An 18,310-nucleotide genomic window follows, 5' to 3' on the forward strand; every position below is an offset into this window, starting at 1 on the left:
TGGTGGTTCCACCCCCCAGCAAGCCCTAGAACCGATTAAACTCCACTTTCCTGAAGGTCAAAAGATATCCGTGCGTCCCTATGTGCTAGCCTTGCCTGGACAACTCGGAGGTTTGATCGGGAGAGAAGTGATGAGTCAACTCGTCCTTTCCATTCCCGAGCCCACCCGATCCCTCCAGAATTTTCAGTAGGGGCCACTGCAAGAGTGCCGCCAACACCCAGACTAAAATGGAAATCAGACACCCCTGTCTGGGTGGAGCAGTGGCCTTTACAGAGAGAGCGGCTACAAATTGCTAAAAACTTAGTAAAGGAACAACTGAATGCGGGGCACATCCAACCATCAGTAAGCCCATGGAACACACCAATATTCGTGGTTCCTAAAAAATCAGGTAAATGGAGACTAATACAAGATCTACGAAAGGTCAATAACCAGATGTGGCCAATGGGAGCCCTCCAACCCGGGCTGCCCCTACTCACGATGTTACCAAGAGACTGGCACCTTCTGGTTATCGATCTCAAAGATTGTTTCTTTAATATTCCCCTGGATCCTAAAGACACAGCGCGCTTCGCGTTCACGATTCCGTCCATCAACAAAAGTGAACCCGTGGAAAGATACGAATGGGTTGTCCTGCCACAGGGGATGAAAAATTCCCCGACGATATGCCAGATGTACGTGGCCTGGGCATTATCGCCAATCCGCAATGAGATGCCAGATACATTAATATATCACTATATGGACGACATACTGTTTTGCCAAAAAGCCCCATTCCCCGAAGATTTCAGTCAAACAGTGACCAACCGACTAAAGACCAAAGGATTAATAGTGGCTCCAGAAAAAGTGCAAACGAAATCGCCTTGGAGCTACTTGGGGTGGAAAGTCACCCACGCGATGGTAAGACCTCAAAAATTGGAAGTGATAAGTTCAATCAAAACTTTGAACGATGCTCAAAAATTAGTGGGTGAACTCCAATGGGTCCGACCCATAATAGGTCTTACCAATACAGATATCCACCCCTTCTTGTCACTGTTACGGGGCACGCATCCAGGTACGTTAGTACACTGGACAGATGACCACACTAAGGCTTTAAAGCAGGTCGTCCATAAACTGGCAACCAGCTACGCGGATCGGCGGGATGCCGCACAACCCATTGGGATCTGGGTATGCAACCATCCATCATACCCATTCGCGCTACTACTCCAGGACTTCTGCTGGAATAAGGAAAATGGGGAATATTCTCACGCCACCGAAAAACGTCAACATAAGCAGAGGTCCCCAACTTCGGACTCTATAGCCATCTTGGAGTGGCTATTCACACCACACACTCCACAGAAGGGTGTTTGGCAGCAGACCGAAATAATAGCACTTCTGATACGGAAAGGACGGCAGCGTTGTTTAGAAGTAGACGGTCAGGAGCCGGGATGGATTAGCATCCCCATAAAAACAGCTGACTTTGACTGGCTATTACAACGCTCCGAGCCTCTACAACTGGCACTATTCGGTTATTCTGGGGAAGTCCGCCACAGAGGCCCAAGACATAAACATCTGCAAGCGATCAGCCAGTTCCAGTGGATCGAACGTCCATCGGTTTCAGAGCGCCCAGTGTCTGGCATTACGGTATTCACCGATGCCGGAAAAAGATCAAAAACGGCCACCTGCGTATGGCAAGACAAAGGTCGGTGGAAACATCATCTGATTCCAGGCACTGCGGAAGACAATCTACAAACGCTGGAACTACTGGCCATCATTTGGGCTCTCACACAGTGGCAACGGGCTCCCCTCAACATAGTCTCCGACTCACAATATGCAGTCGGAGTGGCAAACCGTATTGAAGATGCTATTATTAAACCAGTACGGAACAAGCGTCTGCTAGAACTCTTTTACATGTTACAACGAGCACTAAAAGTCCGAACAGAGCCCTGCTGTATCCTTCATATTCGAAGTCATAAAACATCCCTGGGACTGGGTGAGGGAAATGCAAAGGCTGACTCCCTGGTCAGCCTAGGGATTCAGAGCCCGGTGAGCCAGTTTGCAAAGGCTCGGGACAGCCACTCCCTATTTCATCAAAACGCCAGGGCATTAAAGCGCATGTTCTCTATACCATGGGAGGATGCTAAAGGAATTGTTAGAGCCTGCCCCCAGTGCGCGCAATTTGGCCCGGCCCTGGGTATGGGAGTGAACCCGCGTGGATTGCAAGCTGGCGAGACGTGGCAAATGGACGTCACCCATGTCCCAGAATTTGGACGATTAAAGTATGTCCATGTAACAGTGGACACTTTCTCTGGAATGATTTGGGCAACAGCTCAAACGGGAGAGAAAGCTCTACATGTGGTCCGTCATTTAACAAACTGTTTTGCTGTCATGGGGGTCCCCCAAGTAGTAAAAACCGACAACGCACCCGCCTATACAGGTGGGAAAGTCCAACAATTCTTTGCTACTTGGGGAGTAAAGCACATCACGGGAATCCCCCATTCGTCTTCAGGCCAAGCGATCGTAGAAAGAGCTCATCGCACCCTGAAGACATACCTACAGAAACAGAAGGACAGCAAGGAGACGGACCCACAGATGCGGCTGGGCAAGGTACTTTTCACACTAAATTTTCTTAGCCCAAGCCGCGACTCAGAGCAACCCCCCATGCTGTTGCACTATTCTTCACAGAAGATCAATCGCATGCCGGACGTACAGATCTATTATAAAGATCCTTCAACAGGCCAGTGGCTAGGGCCAAAACCGCTGCTGTTCACCGGGAGGGGTTATAGTTGCGTATCCACAGACCACGGACCCCTCTGGGTGCCCAGTAAGTGGACGCGCCCTGCCACAAATAGACCTCCAAGGAACGACCAACATACCTAATTCATGGCTTTTAACAAAACCAAAAAAAAAAAAAAAAAAAAAAAAAAAAAAAAGAGGGGGGAAATGTAGTGGAACAGAGCGACCAGGTGCCTCTGATCATCAGGAAGTGGGTGTGAGCCGCTATCAACTCCACCTGTGCCCAGTCAGGGCAGGGCCCCTATGGAGCATGTGCAAGACCATGGGGCCAATAAATAGTGAGGCTCACACCCACTGAGGCAGCTCATTCTAGAGCTAGCTGAGAGAGTGACTGGTTGCTTCCTTAGCAGCAGAACATCTTTGCTAGTTCCGCACTGTGGGCAATAGATTCAGATCACATCCGAGTCTATATCACCGTATCAACGCATCGACTCCGGACAAGAGACTCCTTTCCGGCTACAGGCATATGTAAGGGGGTAAGGACATGCTGCCTCACCAAAGGAAAGCAGGTCAGGACTTTGTCACTGACAACTCAGGACCTCATTTCAAGCTGCAGGCCCTGAAGTGTGTGTGAAACGCTCTGCCCTGGGAGGCAAGCGATCACATGTGATGCTGAACTTTGGAAAACATCACTGACTGGGGAAGAAAAAAATTAATCTGTGACACAGACCTCTCTTAGCAGTTCAAAGTCTGTGAGACAACTAAAACCAATGATCAGTTAAATAAAAAGGATGTGGAGAGACAAAGGAAGGGAAGAGTCTCAATATTTTAACCCACGCGATTCGTGATTTTTGCGCGCTTTGGGCTGGCTCTGTGTTGGAGTGTTTACCTCATCACTGTCTGAATCCTCCGACTGCACTCCAGGGCCAGTGGCTCTTTCTGACGTGTCTCTATGAACTTCTGGGCATGTTTCAGCAGTGACTTGCTGGGTGGGAACAGGCCAGTGCAGAGCCAAAGGAGCTGCCAGCCCTTGGTCAGGCTATACCTGTGAAGAGAAGGGAAACGCTTCTGCTACAGCCACAAACAGGTTTTGTTAAGCCACACACCAGACACAGGGAAGAGAAACACACTACCATCATGGGATGTTGTGCCATTCAGCAAGGAACTGCAAATCAACAGCCTTCATGCAGGATCTGCTGTTCAGTGAGAGTGATCACTGTCAGTTTTCTGCTTACATTTATTTGGAGTGTATTTTATCAGCTGCTGGCACTGCCCTGCCCTCGATGCTAGCCAGCAGAAAACCAGCACTTGGCTTGTACTTGACTTTCCCTGACTCATACTCCTGCTCTGAAGAGTGAGCAGATAGGTGTCACTGTGTAGTGAGACAGTTCTTAAATACTCCGAGTCTGTACAGCTATCAGGCAGAAAGCCAGTTGCTCCAGCCTCAGGACCTGGGAAATCTGCCAGTCAAAGCTCTTCTGGCATCTCACCCTCCCCAACAGGAAAGGCCCTCCAGCCAGAAGGTGATCAGTCATTCTGTTTTCAAAGCAGAGCATCCTTCAGCTGCATCCCAAGAATACTCTGAAAATGATAGAAAATGGAATTGGCTGGGAAAGCCAGCAGGTCTGCCTCTGAGTGGGCATCAGGCTCTGCTGAATAAAGAGGTCCTGGCTTCTTTATCCCTGTTTACTTCTCTTAATTTTGCAGATGAAGATAAACTATTTTAATCCCATTTCTGGTCTGTAGGTCAGTGGTGTTTGTGCTGTGTCAAACCATGACATGGTCCACAGCCCAGCAGTCTGGGAACGATGGAAGATTTGTTGTTCTGGCTGTTCTAATGAAAATATATGGAAATAGCCACCCTTCAAGCATTGTTTTTCCACATCAGTGACCCCTCTCAAAACAGCGAATGACCCACTGGACTGTTTTGGTCCCAGTACATCAGGCATGGTGCTGGCACCATGGTTACAGACTGTGCATTAGATAGACTGTAAGATTTACTGCACTCAAGGCAATTCACCATTTAATAGTTATACACATCTGTGGGACAGTGAGAAAGGAAACACACAGAAGCTCCTTCTCTAACATTTGCAGTGACACCCTGCACATAGAAACAAACAATTTTGTTATTAATTAGTATTTTTTTATGCTTCCTTTTGCAAGGAAAAAAGTGTTTTCTCCACAGACTGGGGTGGGAGTGAGAGGGCTTGGGAGCTGCCTCGCCTGCCTCCCACCAAGCTGCACGGCCCCCAGCACTGGGTGGTGTTGGAAGCCCAGGGACACAAATAACAGGGGTCCCATTCTGTGGCCTGTCCCTGCCTCCCAGTCAGTGCTCTGCAAAGCTGAGCCCCACCACGTTGCCTGGAAAAAAAAGGGGGAAGGGAAGGAGCCACTCCAACATTTGGCCACCCTTCCTTGGGCCCTCACCCCATGGCAGGGGTGCCCTGGCTCCACAGGGGCAGGGTGTTTGGACTTGGGTCAGTACCTGTTTCTGTTCTCTGTCAGTTGCTTCATGATCTGACAGTAAATCTCATCCCGTAGGACCTCCTCTTTCATAGCTGCTACAAATATCTGGTCAGTGACTTCCACGGAGGAGTGTGCCTGTTTTGAGGGGTAGTCCCCCATGAATTTCATGGTGGGTGAATGCATTGTCAAGGGCAAAAGCAAGGCAATTTTGGAAGGTTAATGGAAAGTCTCATCTGGATCTTATTAACACAGTAGTGATTCTGTTGATGTCTCAGTGGCAAATACTGGTGGGAGGGTGTGTAACATAATCCCTGCCTGTCCCCTACTCCTTTTCCCTACACAGTGGTGGCTGCTTGGCTGCAATTTGTTCTGCATTAGCTGCTTGCTCCAGGCATATGCAGCAAACACCACTCAGTCCTAAAGGCACATTCTCAGTCAAGTGAACCAATAGAAGTTACAGAGCTTTGGGAGGGAGTAGAAACCTTTTCTGTGTAGACCTTGGAAAAATGCCACGTGGTGCAGAGCTGGCTACTCCCCAGCTTGATACGAATGCACCCCCCATATTCCAAATGTGGATTTATCTCACTGGAGCTGAGTTCAGTGCAGGCTGCTGGCTTTTCCTTCCCCTGAGTGCTCTCAAGAAGAAGAATGAAAGGATATCAATGAAGGCCTGACAAGCCAAGTCCCGAAGGTCAGGGTCTGTGCATGCTGCCTTCAGCAAGGGTTGCTTCAAGGGCTCCTTGGAGTGTGCCCACAGCTGACTGCGCCCACGGGATTTCTGGAGAACAGCTTTGCTGATGGATTCCTTCTCAGGAGTCCTGAATGAAGACAAGTGCAGGCAATACAAAATTACCAGGATTACTATGGGCATAGGAGGCCAGGATGACAAAGACTTATCTCTAGGCATGATCTGTCCCAAGATAATGAGTGCAAATATCCTTTGATTCTAGAGGTCAACAAGAACAGGAAAATGTAGGTTCTTGTAGATCCAATGGGGAGAAGACTTGCAAAAAGAAGAGATGTTTTAGAAGACTAATTTTTCCCTAGCTTTTCAAGGTCTAAGCTAGTTGGTGAGTGTGGAAAAAGGAGTGAGAAGGAAGAATAAGGCCTGCTGGAAATAAGTAAGTCCAGCTGGAGTTCTTCTACCCTTTGCTTTGTATTTCTGCAGACAAAAGATACAAGTTGGCCATGTACCAGAATCACTGCACATCCAAAGTCACACTTAATGACAGGAACAAAGAGAAGAGACCAAATCAGAAATGGGAGATGCCATTCCATCCTAGGTTTTAAGGATCAGCAAGACCTTTCCTCAGGCACACACTAGACAGAGAACTTCACCTGAAGTGTTCATAGGAGAACTCCTCCAGGGTGTAAGGCTTCACTTTGGGATCCTCTTCCTCAGGTTCATCCATGTAAGATTTCTGTGAAGCTGTCCTCCTTTGGTCTGGAGACATCATCAGCAAACTCTGGAACAATACAGCCATGTGTGTGACAGGGACACAGTGTGTGTCACCACACATGATGTCAGGTGCTGCTAAGCACATTCACACAGCTGGTGCATGCTGAGCCTGAGTGCTCCGTGCTGCAGAAGACCATCTGTCCTCTAAGCAGCATCTTTCAGAGACTCAGAAAAGACTTTAGAGTAGGATACTCAAAGGAAGTAATTTCCACAGCAGCAGTGGCCATCAAAACGTGTGATTATCCACTTGTTAAAAGTGGATCTGCTAGCCACTGGTGTGTTTTCCACAACTTTTTCAGCTTTTTACCTGTCAGCACAGCATCCAATATACTGAGTCTCCAAAATTGAAGACACAATTGTTAGCAGCGTGGTCAATGGGAAACCTTGTGTTGACTCCCTCCAAGAATATATTCTTTTAAAGCAACCAGCTGCAACTTAGAGCTTCCCATGAGACCTGATCTATGATCACCACCCAAATACAAGTGCACATCTAATTCCATCAATTGCAACCAATTCTTGGCACTGACTTCTGGTGAACAGACTGTTATTCTGAAAATCATTGCTTTTGTGTTATTGCAATCTTCTCCTTAGAGTTTGGGCTAAGGTTAGTTTTGTTTTCAGACATTCTTTGATTCAGTGGAAGGTATAGACCTTTAGAGCTTAATTAACTTCCAGTTATGAGTTCAATCATATTTAACACAGTTATTATAATTTATCTTCCAGTCTCTTCAAAGGGAGCACTCAGCTTTTCTTACCAGCACTTGACTAGAGGGTTTTGTAAGAGAAGGAATAATGTAGATATCTTCCAAAAATACATTCCCTGTTTTGCCTGTTCTTTCATTCTGGGCAGAGATCCAGCTAGAGCTTTCATCCAGCCTTTTGTCTTTGGTAAGGATTAGCAAGTCTCCCTTCTTGAAGGAGAGGATGGCAGGGTCTTCTGGAAAACAGAGTAACAAAGTACTGCTCAGACTTGACAGTCCAAGAAAGTGCAAAAGGATTGCAAGGTGAAAGACAGGGCAGTTGTACTTTGAAGGCCTGAATTCAATTAGCAATAGGGAGTGATTTGTGTAAATACAACTAATCATCCAGTAACACTTCAGCAAAATCACTTAAATTTAGATTTTGATCCACTAGGAGCAGTGGCAGAACTCTTCTTCAAATGGATGCTGAATTGTATCTAGAGCTGGCAGCAAAGCATGGGAAGACTCAGTTGTAAGGAGGTGAAGTTAATGTTTACATTCCCATCCCACCTTGTCTCTTCCAGCCAACTATATTCCCCAGAAAGTTCCAGCTAACAACCTCTTTGAAGCTTGCCTGGAAAATTGATTTCCAGGGAGCCCAGCTCCAAATTTCTAATACAGGCAGGCTGAGTTGTTGGATACTGTAGTATCTAAATCAAATATGCAGAGAAGTAGAAGGAAGGACCATTTGAATCTCACTGCTTCCTGCTCTGCATTGCCATGCTGACCCTCTGCCAAGGTTTCCTCCTGAAGCAAAGGGACTCTTGCTGAAGTTCTCCCACTTCCCTTTGCCCTCTTTCAAACAAGTGCTGTGGGATTTCCTCCCTACTTTGTAGTAAAGTTATAGGACTTACCTTGGGATTTTTTCTCATACATTGCCATAGCAAATTGTGATCTCTTCTTCAGTCCTTCCAGGAACATGACCACCAGCTCAGCAATGACAACGCTGTTTACAGAAGTCAGGACAAACTCCTCGGCACGAAGTGTGATGAGAGTGCAGCTCTGGCCAAATGACTTCACTGCCCTATGTATTATTCAACAGTTTGTTATCAGAGCAGCTGAAAACTTCCAGACCCACCTGCAATCACAGCCAAGGCACCTACATCCATTTGCAGAGAACTCTGTTACAGTGAGCACTGGTAGGTTGTGTATTGTGTGTAGGTGTGAATTTGGTAGGTGTGAAGGACACCCTGGACTCTACCATGTTTTGCACAAATGTGCTTCATCATTGACAAAAGAACACTCTGCTTTTTGAGTAACAGGGCAACTAATTACATCTGTGACAGAACTCACAGAGGTGTTTTTTTGTGTATGTAACACCTTGATCTACGAGCAGCCTGATGCAAGGCTGTGTTCCCTGAGGAAGCCTGTGGCTACCCTCCTTCCCTCAGTTATCCTGCTCAGGTTCATCATACCTGGGATACACTCAAACTCTCAGTGTAACTGACAACAGCTTTATGATATGTGGTGGATGGGCCAGAGAATCATAGAATAGCTTGGGTTAAAAGGGGCCTTTAAGATCATCTGACTCCAACCCTCTTGCCATGGGTAGGGACACCTTCCACTAGATCAGATTGGTCAGAGCCCCATTCTGGTCTTGATGCCTGTCTGTGCTTCCTTGTACCTTTCTGACTGAGCAGGATCATCTTTTCTTAGACTATCTGGGAAGATTCAGCCATTTCAGTGTTTCCTTTAGAGGCTGCTCAGAACTTTTCCCTTTCTGTTTCCCAGCCCTAGGCTAAATCATCTCTCCAGGCTCCGATCACAGCACCTGGCGGAACAGTAGAGAAACTACACCTCTCTCCTACATGGAAGACTCTTTCTGAAGATGGGCACAGATGCCTTCTACACATCTTGTCTTCCTGGGGCACTCACCTGTTGGTGTGGATGCCAGTTATCTCTGGGAAGGTCAGCTCAAGGAGCCGCTTTTCCGACTCATCCAAGAAGCAGATCCCTTTCCAATTTACAGCGACGATAAAGTGGTTCTTGGGCAAGCTGGGACCTGAAAAAAACCCCATCCTTGTTAGTGCTATACAAGTCCTCCTTTGTTTATCTTCTGTCTGTCCTTCAGTCCCAGGTTCCAGGCATTACCTGAAAACTTAGTCACTTCAAAGAATCGAGAAAAAAGCAAAGGCCACTGAAAGCGAGCAAAATCTACCAGTTGCTCCTTCACAGCCTGACGGGAGAGATGGTCCTGTGTGTATGGGGCCTGCAATATAAAAAATACCCATTATTTTCTCAGTAAAACTTGGTTTGCATGATCTGCAAACAATAATGAGTAGGACTGATCCCAGAGGTTCCCACCAGCCCTCTGCTGTCACCGGTGTCAAAAGTACCTGGAGAAAGTCAGACCAGAAGCAGCCTACAGGGGCCCACACCACACACAGCTGAGGCTGCCCACAGGTATATGGATCTCAAACTTCCCCCAAATCTCCCTACTGAGTGATTTGCTCAGAGCCTAACACACTTTAGGTGCTGTGGAAATAATTCTGGTAACCCATTCAGATCATTCTGTCCCATGCTCATCATTGTCAGGTGTGAGAGAGAGAGCCTTAAAAGACAGATACTCTGTTCAGAGGTTTAAATAGACTTTTTTCATGCTGTCTCCCTCTTGAGCCCTGTATGGTAGAGTGAGTGGAAGGTTCTTCACTCGCCAGTCTTAAGTAACTACTTGGCATATACAAACAGAGATGTTTATCCTCCTTCCCTCAACAGTCTGTTCATAAAAGGAAGTGGGGGAAGCAGAAGCTGGTCTGTGACAGTGGTTACCCAGCAATGCCAGAAAGACCTCTTACCTTAGCATGTGCATAGGTTAAAAGGCTCACCCACTTCTCCAGGGGCTTGGACTTCAGCTGTTTCACAGGGATACAGTCATGGAGTACCTTCTGCACAAGCTCATTGTGGATAGAATCTCCAAACTGGATATAACAATATTTTGCACCTATCTCCACCAAATCTTCCTCCTGAAAAAGTTAATCAATTAAAAGAGGCCTAGAAAGATTACACAGAGTCCAGCTGGCCTCATTTCAACCTTGAAGCCATTTTAGGAATGGGGTTTCTCCATCTTGTCTGGATAACTCTCAGCAGTCATCCAGCCTAAGGAGAGATGCACTTCACACAGTCAAAGAGATTATTACCAAAGGTGTTTTAAAAGGAAGTAAATTTGGCATTCCTACAGCTGCCACATGACTGAAAGTTACAAAAACAAAAAAAAAGTCTTAATTACAGTAGCACAATCACCTGGACAGGAACTGTCCATTAGGAAGGGAAGGGTTGAAGGGTTGTTCATGTCCACAAGAAGCTTCATACACCTCCCTGCTTTTTAATGTGGGAAATGTTAAATTGGTAATGGTAAATTGGGTAATGGTAAATTGGGTAATGGTGAAATGGTCAAAATTGGTAATGGTAAATTGGGCATTCCTGCAGCTGCCACATGAACTGAAAGTTTCAAAACCAAAAAAAGTCTTAATTAAAGCAGCACAATCACCTGGACAGGAGCTGTCCATTAGGAAGGGAAGGGTGGAAGGGTTGTTCATGTCCACAAGAAGCTTCATACACCTCCCTACTTTTTAATGTGGGAAATGTTAATCCAGTTTTGCCTCCTCAGGAGGGGGAAGAAGAACACCCACCTTCTCACAGCGGTACTCTCCAAACCGGATGCCGCGGATGACTTGGTGGTAGATGAGATCAGTGCTGACAGGATCCTCCTGGGAGCTGTGCCAGGGTGTGAAGATTTCCTTTCGGAAGTAGAGCCTCCAGGGTGCGTTGCGTTCGTGCGTGCCCCGCTCCTTCGCCAGCTGCTCACACTGGGAGATGGCATCCAGGACGTGATCCCGCCCCCCACCCAGGGACCAGACCTAGAACAAAGGGACACTGCACTGAATGGAATGGCTGCTGTGGATCCAAGGGAAGGAAGGCAAACCCAAAGCTCCCTGACAGCAAGAAAACCTCTGAAAAGGTGAACAGGTGGGTGTGCGAGCTGTACTCTGGTAAATGTGTGTGTTTGTAATGCACAAAGATGGTATTGGGAATGATAAATTGGAAGTTAAGGCAAGTCAAGACAAGCAGCTCTGGTTTGCAGTCTTTTCTTAGAATCGGAGTCACAGAGTGTTAAGGGTTGGAAGGGACCTCTAGAGATCATTGAGTCCAACCCCCCTGCCACAGCAGGGTCACCCAGGGCAGGTCACACAGGAACACATCCAGCTGGGTTTGGAAAGTCTCCAGAGAAGGAGACTCCACAGCCTCTTTGGTCAGCCTGGGCCAGGGCTCCCTCAGCCTCACAGGCAAGAAGTTTCTCCTCATCTTGAAGTGGAGCTTCCTATGTTCTATGTTCTCTTTGTCTCCTTGTACTTCGTGTATGCCCTGTATATCCTCTTAAGTGCACCTGCACATGGCAAGTGTTGCTGTAATCTAAACAAAAAATGCCATCTCTGAATTAATCTCTTGGTAATTGGTGCCTAACTTTGAGCACCAGGATGTCAGCCTGCTCTGCGTGCCTGTTTTAGAGTATTACTATGAAAAACAGCCCAGGAGAGGAGAGAACAAACTTCCAGCATGGGAGCTGCCAGCAACAGCCCTCACAGGGACTTTGGCTTTCTATGCCACAGGACAGGAGCTGCAGCTGTAACACAGGACAAGCAAGTCCTGTGCAGTAGGGGGGGGTGGGAAAGAAGCCTTTAGGCAGAGATCCCCAGTGTGAGATCCTGCCAGTTACCCCTTTCCCAGCAGCTCTGCAGGGCCCCACATGTGCCAAGCTGGTGGGCTCCCAGAGCTTCACTAGCCATGGATGGCAGCAGGGACACTGGTCAGTGATATGACCTGGCAAAGGGAATCACTCAGGGTTTCCTTTTCCATGTAGCACAAAGGCAGAGTGGGATTATCAGGTCCTGAGATTCATCTGGGATTTGGAACTGATTTAGTCTGAGTGCAGCCCTGGGATGGGGGTACCTCCAAGAAGCTGAGTGGGCAGCAGCAGCTTTACAGAAAGAGAGGTGAGCTTTCCTTCCATTTTTCTGCACTTTACCTTATCAAACACAGCAATGTATAGTGAAAAACCAAAGACATCCTTCAGTTTGGTTTTGTCTGCTATGAACTGACAGATCTCTTTGGCGATGGAGGCAGAGTCTGCTGGGACAGTGATGCTTTGGCCATTCATCAGGGTGACATTAAACACAATGGGTTTCTTCTGCTTCGTTGCCTGTAAGACAAAGTCAAATGAAAGAAACAAATTATGGGCAAACTTTACCTTTCTGTGAAGGGCTAAGATGACATTTAAATTTAAGACCTCCACACATTGTATACCTCATCCAACAATCTTTAATTGAATTTCAAATGTCCACAGTTTCTTCATTGCATGGTGAATTTTAAATATAAATTAAATCTCTGGAGCAGCACTGGAATCCAGTTCCCTGTCCCCACAGCTCCGGGGAGTTGATTATCACATAAAAGTGTGGGCTGATAGACTTTCCAGGAGCCTGATTTGGCCTGACCCCCTGCGAAAGATGTTTAATTTTGTATTATTAATTATTAATTAATAATGATTTGGCCTGGTGACCTTCAGGTACTTTGCTTTACATGCATCAGTTGAGCCATGGCCTGCAGCAGAGATCTTGCTCAGGGAGGTGTGTGTTAGGTAATGGAGGGCTTCAGATTTAGGAAGAAGTTGAACTGAGGTCTTCACTTAAGTTGTGTTTAGGTGTGTGCAGGTGTACTTGACTTCTAATTACTAGGGTGGCATTTACAATTAGGGACAGGGTGATGGAGCCCTGTCACACAACCTTTTAAAATGAAGGGAGGAAGTGTAAGTCTCGTTCAGTGCTTTCCACAAATGATGGGAAGAGCTTCCCACAGGAGGTGGCTCTGGCCTGTGGCTCCTCAGTGGCACCTCCCTGCCAAGCCAAGCCGAGCCAAGCCGAGCCGAGCCAAGCCAAGAGCCAAGCCAAGAGCCAAGCCAAGCCTGTGTTGCAGCTTTTAACTTACATGCCTTCAGGTTAACTGAACAGCCAGGAGAGGCTTTATCTAAGAAACTATCCAGAACAAGGATTTTCAGTCCCCTTGTCCATTATGGGACTGAGGAAGATCTGGTCTCACAGGTTGATGATCCAGCATAAAGTGGCAGAAATCACTAGAAACCATTACCTGGAGTTCCAGCCAGCTGGGAGGCTCAGTCCGTGCCCCATTGACGTAGGTGCGTCGCAGGCGTTCTGCGCAATACGGTGCGTAGCCCGAGGGCCCATGGTGGATGAAGTTCAACAGGTACTAAATACACAGAGGAGAAGAAACATTCAGGAAGCCCTAATCCTCATAACCACTACCTTCTGCAGCTGGTAGACTAGGTTATGGGGATCAATTATTTTATGGAAGTTCACCAGAAAGAGTTAAAGGTTAGGCTTGGGCTTAGTGTTTTGGAAAAGGAAGGTTTTGACATCAAGTTTCCCTCTGTTCTGCAAATCTTTTAGGCTGAAGAGGAGGGCTTGTGTCAGCCTGCTTGCTGCCTTTCACTGTATGATGAATATTAGACAGTGGAAATATTAGACAGAAACATTAGACAGTGGAGACTGTATTCCTATGACTGGGTTAAAGCAAAGTTTGGTGTTTGCCACTGAAAAGCCTGAAGTGATGTTCTGTATGAACCAAAGTGCTGAGGAAGAGGGCTAATTGCAGGCTAGGGCTGCTGGTTAAGGTTATTCTTACTAAGTTCTCTGGCAATATCAGGGTTAAAGTTCATGATTAAACTGGACATTAGAAAGAGAGAGATGGAGAAGCTGAGCTTTTGGGATCTGTATGACTTATTTTGTATGACATGGTGTAAACATGGATTTGTATTTACATACTTGTATTTAGTGCAAGCATGGGTCACTCCCCTGATTATTTTAATAATTAAGAACATTGCTTGAGATAGGGCATGAATTTAGAAAAAGAGAACTAGAGGAAGTCAGGTCTTGCATGAATTCTTCACAGGCAACAGACTTCGGATCAGGACTGTTGTCAATGTCTAAATGACTGGTGACAGTGTCAAAACCATGTCTATGGCTTGTGTCTGGTCTGTTCCAAGTAGTGGCTACTTAGCAGAATTTATTACTAGATTAATCATTTGACCTAGGGTGTCAGTAAAACAAGGCTGAAGATTCAGGGATATCTGTAGATTCTGTTTGCCTCTGAGACCTCAAAGGATGGCTGGTGTCAAGCTGGAGCCTCAGGTTATGTAGCTTTGTCTGGGTTTTGTGGGTTTTGTTTGTTGTTTTTTTTCCTGTGATGAACTGGATTTACCATTCATTTAAACAGAGAAATGAATGTATCTAAGAAAATTATGAAAAAAACGCATCTTGACTAGATTTTGTAGGGCTTTGAGATGATGTAGGGTAGGAACTGATAAAGTATGAGGAGTGGTATTTATACTGGACTCCTCAGTTTATTTTATCACTAGGATTATAACTGCAGACAGCTTTTAAATGTTGGAAAGGAAGAAGGAGAGGATACAACTTGCCAGATCCTTTGGAGATCTAAATGAGGGCTGAGGTCAACAACAGAACCTTGCATGGCACATAATGAGAAGGTGGGTACAGCACTCACTCAGTGAAATGCCCAGATAAGCATGGGAGATGAGGTAGTTTCTGCTAAAATCAAAGCAGCAGCTGCCATGGCAGCCAGGCAGCTGATGTGGCTATTTGGATCCAAAAATCAAAACCCAGAAGTTTACCTTCACAAAGGTGTCTGAAGGAGGAAAGCAACCAAGGCAAAGTGAGAGAAGGATCCAGCCTCGAGCGTAGCTGCTCCTGTTGCTGTTTTCAGTGAGCTGTTTGCAGATCTGGCAGTAGATCTCATCTCTGTAACCAAACAGAAGATAATGATTCACTGCCTGCACTTTGGCTACATTTCCCCTGCTAGACTGAGTGCTGGAATAATTCTGAGCCAGGTTGAACCACATTAGCTCCACGCCATCTGCTCCACAGGGAAAATGTCACTGGCTTCAGCAGGAAATGCTCAGGGTACACTTGGTGTCCTTTGCCACTCCCTGTCACCTGAGCAGCTTGAGTGCAAGTCCCATGCTGGAACACCTTCTGTGACACCAAGGAGGCTGAGCAATTGCTGGGTCACCCACCCACGAGATGGCACTGCTGTCCCCCAACATGTGATACTTGCTTGTGCCTTGTGGCTCTCATCTCTCTGCTCATATATGGAGTTTGGGATAAGGAAAGGGAGACAACCTTCTTAGCTTTATATTTTTAGGAAATTTGGAGCAAGGAAAGAATGCTTCAGCCTGGGCTTCTGAAAATGTTAAGTTGCCTGCAGCAAAGACCTGCAGGAAGCAGACACAAAAGGCTGCATACAAACAAAACTGCTATTTAACAATCATCTTAAGTTTTCTGGACTCTTCTAAGATACTTTTGGCAAGCCTGGTGTAGGAAGACACAAGGTGGGTGAGGTTTTTGCTGCAAGACAGAGCAGCTGATGAAACACAAACTGAGAGAGCAGATGCTTAACCTGGGATGGTTGTGATTCACTGACTGAAGGCAATTTCTGCCAGCTGAGGATCTGCTGCTGGGAGCATCTTGACTGAAACAAAGCAGCTCAGTAGAGAGGAATGCAGCACATGACTGAGGTCTAGGTATGGCCCATGCCTATGGACTTTGTTACAGAAAAGTGTGGCATGGGCTAAAAGGGAGGACAGAATTCATAGGGTCAGGGCAGAACCAACCAGCTTCTCTCTCATCCTCACACTGTGCTTGGCCTAAGGTCCATCTCATGCCACTTGTAAGAAGGATTACTTGTAGAGGCTGCTGTACTCAGCAATCCAGGCCTTTAATCATCTCTGATGTGGGGACATGGGTTGGGGGCTTAGGCTATTGGGAAATGGAGGTTATGGATGGCTCTCCTGTGCCCAGTGAACATCAACTTCATGCTTAACATTGTTTCTCCTGAGTGTTCCATCTCCCTCATGCTACGGTTCGTTTCGCCCTCAGGTGTTCCTGAATCAAACCCCTGAGCTCTGCCCCACTGCTATTGATCCCCAAGGATACAGGTGAGGCATTTCCAGTCTTTGGAAGATGCCCCTGACACTGGGGACAGCTGGTGCTGGATTTCCTTGATGTAAGGGGTGCTTGGGCCCAAGTTTCCTACCTGATGGCAGGGCGCAGGATTGCATTGCCAATAATGAAGTGCACTTTCTCTAGGTTGGACATAGGTCTCTCAGAGATTGAGCTGTCCTCTTGGAAAGCCTCCTCTCCACTCTTCAGCTGGTCTGTCACCTGAAAGAAAACAAGCAGAACTCCAAAGTGCTTTAGAAACTTCCCCTCTTAACCAGGTAGCTCTCTGAGAAATGAGAGGTATTTCTTCTCTCTCTTTATGGCTAAAACAGGTGAAGACAGGGTTCCAGGCAAAAAAGACTTAAGGGAAGCAATTTATTTCCATCTTTTACCTTTGCTGTCAGCTTGGATGACTGCCTCAGCTTTAGGGATGAGATCCCCTTGGAAAACTTGTTATCCTTTCTGCTTTCTTTCTAAAACACACATCACCATTACAGGAAATTAGTTGAATGCAGGGCAAAAACAATTCATCAAGGAAGGAAAGATGCTCAGACATTTTTGTTTTGTCCCCTCCTGACAGAAGGAGCTTCAGTGTCCTTCCAGGACTTACAGGGGCCCTTTTGCATTTCTGGCATTTCAAGTACAGTAGCATGAAAGGTTTCCTTTAATTTTCTCACTCTTGGTAGAAGAGCAGAGAAACCAAGAAAAGCAAATGAAACACACGGCCTGTGCCTCTCACCATATTTGGGCTGTCGTTCCTGAACTGGACATGGTTTTTCCTGCCAATTGTGTCATATATCTGTGTCATCACAGAGCTGCTCTTGGAGGTGGCATTCTTGGCAAACATTGCTGGCTCTGGCAGGTCCCCCATGAACCTCAGGATTATAACCCAAACGACTAGAGAAGCCTGTAGTGACAAAAAGAACAATCAGAAACTGCCAAGTGACCCAGTGGCTTCATGCCATGTCTTCTGTTAGATGAGACCATTTTCTTCTTTTACCCAGCCCAAGCTGTGAAAATTCCTGTCTCCTCCCACCATTTACACCAGGAGTTTACTTGCATGTCAAACAACACGAACACCACATTCCCAACATTCTCATGCTGAAGGATGAGGGTGCTGTCTCACAGACCATCTCCCCTGACTACAACAGAGGGATGGCTCAGCTCTGATGATGCTTCTCTCCAGTCTGTCTTTGCCCCAAAAGCCTAGCTAGAGAAGTCAAAACAAGCCTCAAAGTTTCCTCTTTAGGCAGCCTAAAGATGACCAGAGAGCTTGAGGTGGGCAGGTATCTGTCTGAACTTTGGGAGCAGTGCTTAGGGCTGCCTGCTTGGCTCCAAAGTCCCTGGCTGCAGGGCTGTGCCAGAGGCAGGGGGAAGGCAAGGGTGAGGGGAGCCGTAGAAGCCAGGGGAGCTGGAGGAAGCAGGTTCAGTAGCAAGAAGGGACAAGATACCAGGACATTGTCCTTGTCATCGTGGTAGAGCAGGGGGTGCCGCAGCTGCCTCCGGATATGTGTGTGTGTGGATGAGCCCTGGAAATAAGTAGCTGCAAACTTTGGGAAGGTGTACTCTTCCAAACCATCTGCTTCCTCTTCTAGCTCCATACTCATCGGAATCTTGTCCAGGTCCACCTCGTCCAGCTTGCTAGGCTTTGTTTCCAAGTCCTGGGTAGAACATGAGGAAGAAGTATATTTTCTTTCTCTGTATTCCAGTAATTTTTTTTTTCTTTTCCTTGGCTTTCTCCAGACTTTCACTTCCCAGTTAACCCAAAAGGCATATTCAGCTGCTGCCAAGAGATTACTGGGACTCAGAGCTTGTCCTTCTGAGACCCATCTGTGCCATATGACCTTCCTATCTTGATCTTCAGCAAGACCATTGCTGATGGAAAACCCAGGTGCTATCTCATTGCTCACAAC

At 46.7% G+C, this 18,310-nt stretch overlaps 1 protein-coding gene across 6 annotated transcripts in view; it reads right to left on the bottom strand.

The window, feature by feature from the left end:
- MYO7B (myosin VIIB) overlaps window positions 1-18,310 on the bottom strand; it is a 58,963-nt gene that overhangs the window by 11,975 nt on the left and 28,678 nt on the right. For 5 of the 6 annotated variants that reach the window (XM_030456382.1, XM_030456377.1, XM_030456378.1 and 2 more), the window contains 17 exons: window positions 17,849-18,058; window positions 17,137-17,304; window positions 16,790-16,870; window positions 16,492-16,619; window positions 15,071-15,197; window positions 13,510-13,629; window positions 12,395-12,568; window positions 11,001-11,228; window positions 10,167-10,334; window positions 9,463-9,580; window positions 9,247-9,373; window positions 8,226-8,395; window positions 7,387-7,568; window positions 6,511-6,638; window positions 5,833-5,990; window positions 5,192-5,345; window positions 3,596-3,751 (listed from right to left, as the gene is read on the bottom strand). In XM_030456382.1, the coding sequence (XP_030312242.1) occupies window positions 3,596-3,751; window positions 5,192-5,345; window positions 5,833-5,990; window positions 6,511-6,638; window positions 7,387-7,568; window positions 8,226-8,395; window positions 9,247-9,373; window positions 9,463-9,580; window positions 10,167-10,334; window positions 11,001-11,228; window positions 12,395-12,568; window positions 13,510-13,629; window positions 15,071-15,197; window positions 16,492-16,619; window positions 16,790-16,870; window positions 17,137-17,304; window positions 17,849-18,058 (2,597 nt within the window). The remainder of the gene's footprint in view (window positions 1-3,595; window positions 3,752-5,191; window positions 5,346-5,832; window positions 5,991-6,510; window positions 6,639-7,386; window positions 7,569-8,225; window positions 8,396-9,246; window positions 9,374-9,462; window positions 9,581-10,166; window positions 10,335-11,000; window positions 11,229-12,394; window positions 12,569-13,509; window positions 13,630-15,070; window positions 15,198-16,491; window positions 16,620-16,789; window positions 16,871-17,136; window positions 17,305-17,848; window positions 18,059-18,310) is intronic. The other variant, XM_030456381.1, reaches the window with a different exon arrangement.

The sequence above is a fragment of the Calypte anna genome, chromosome 9, assembly GCF_003957555.1.
Source record: "Calypte anna isolate BGI_N300 chromosome 9, bCalAnn1_v1.p, whole genome shotgun sequence".
In the NCBI taxonomy this organism is placed as follows: Eukaryota; Metazoa; Chordata; class Aves; order Apodiformes; family Trochilidae; genus Calypte; species Calypte anna.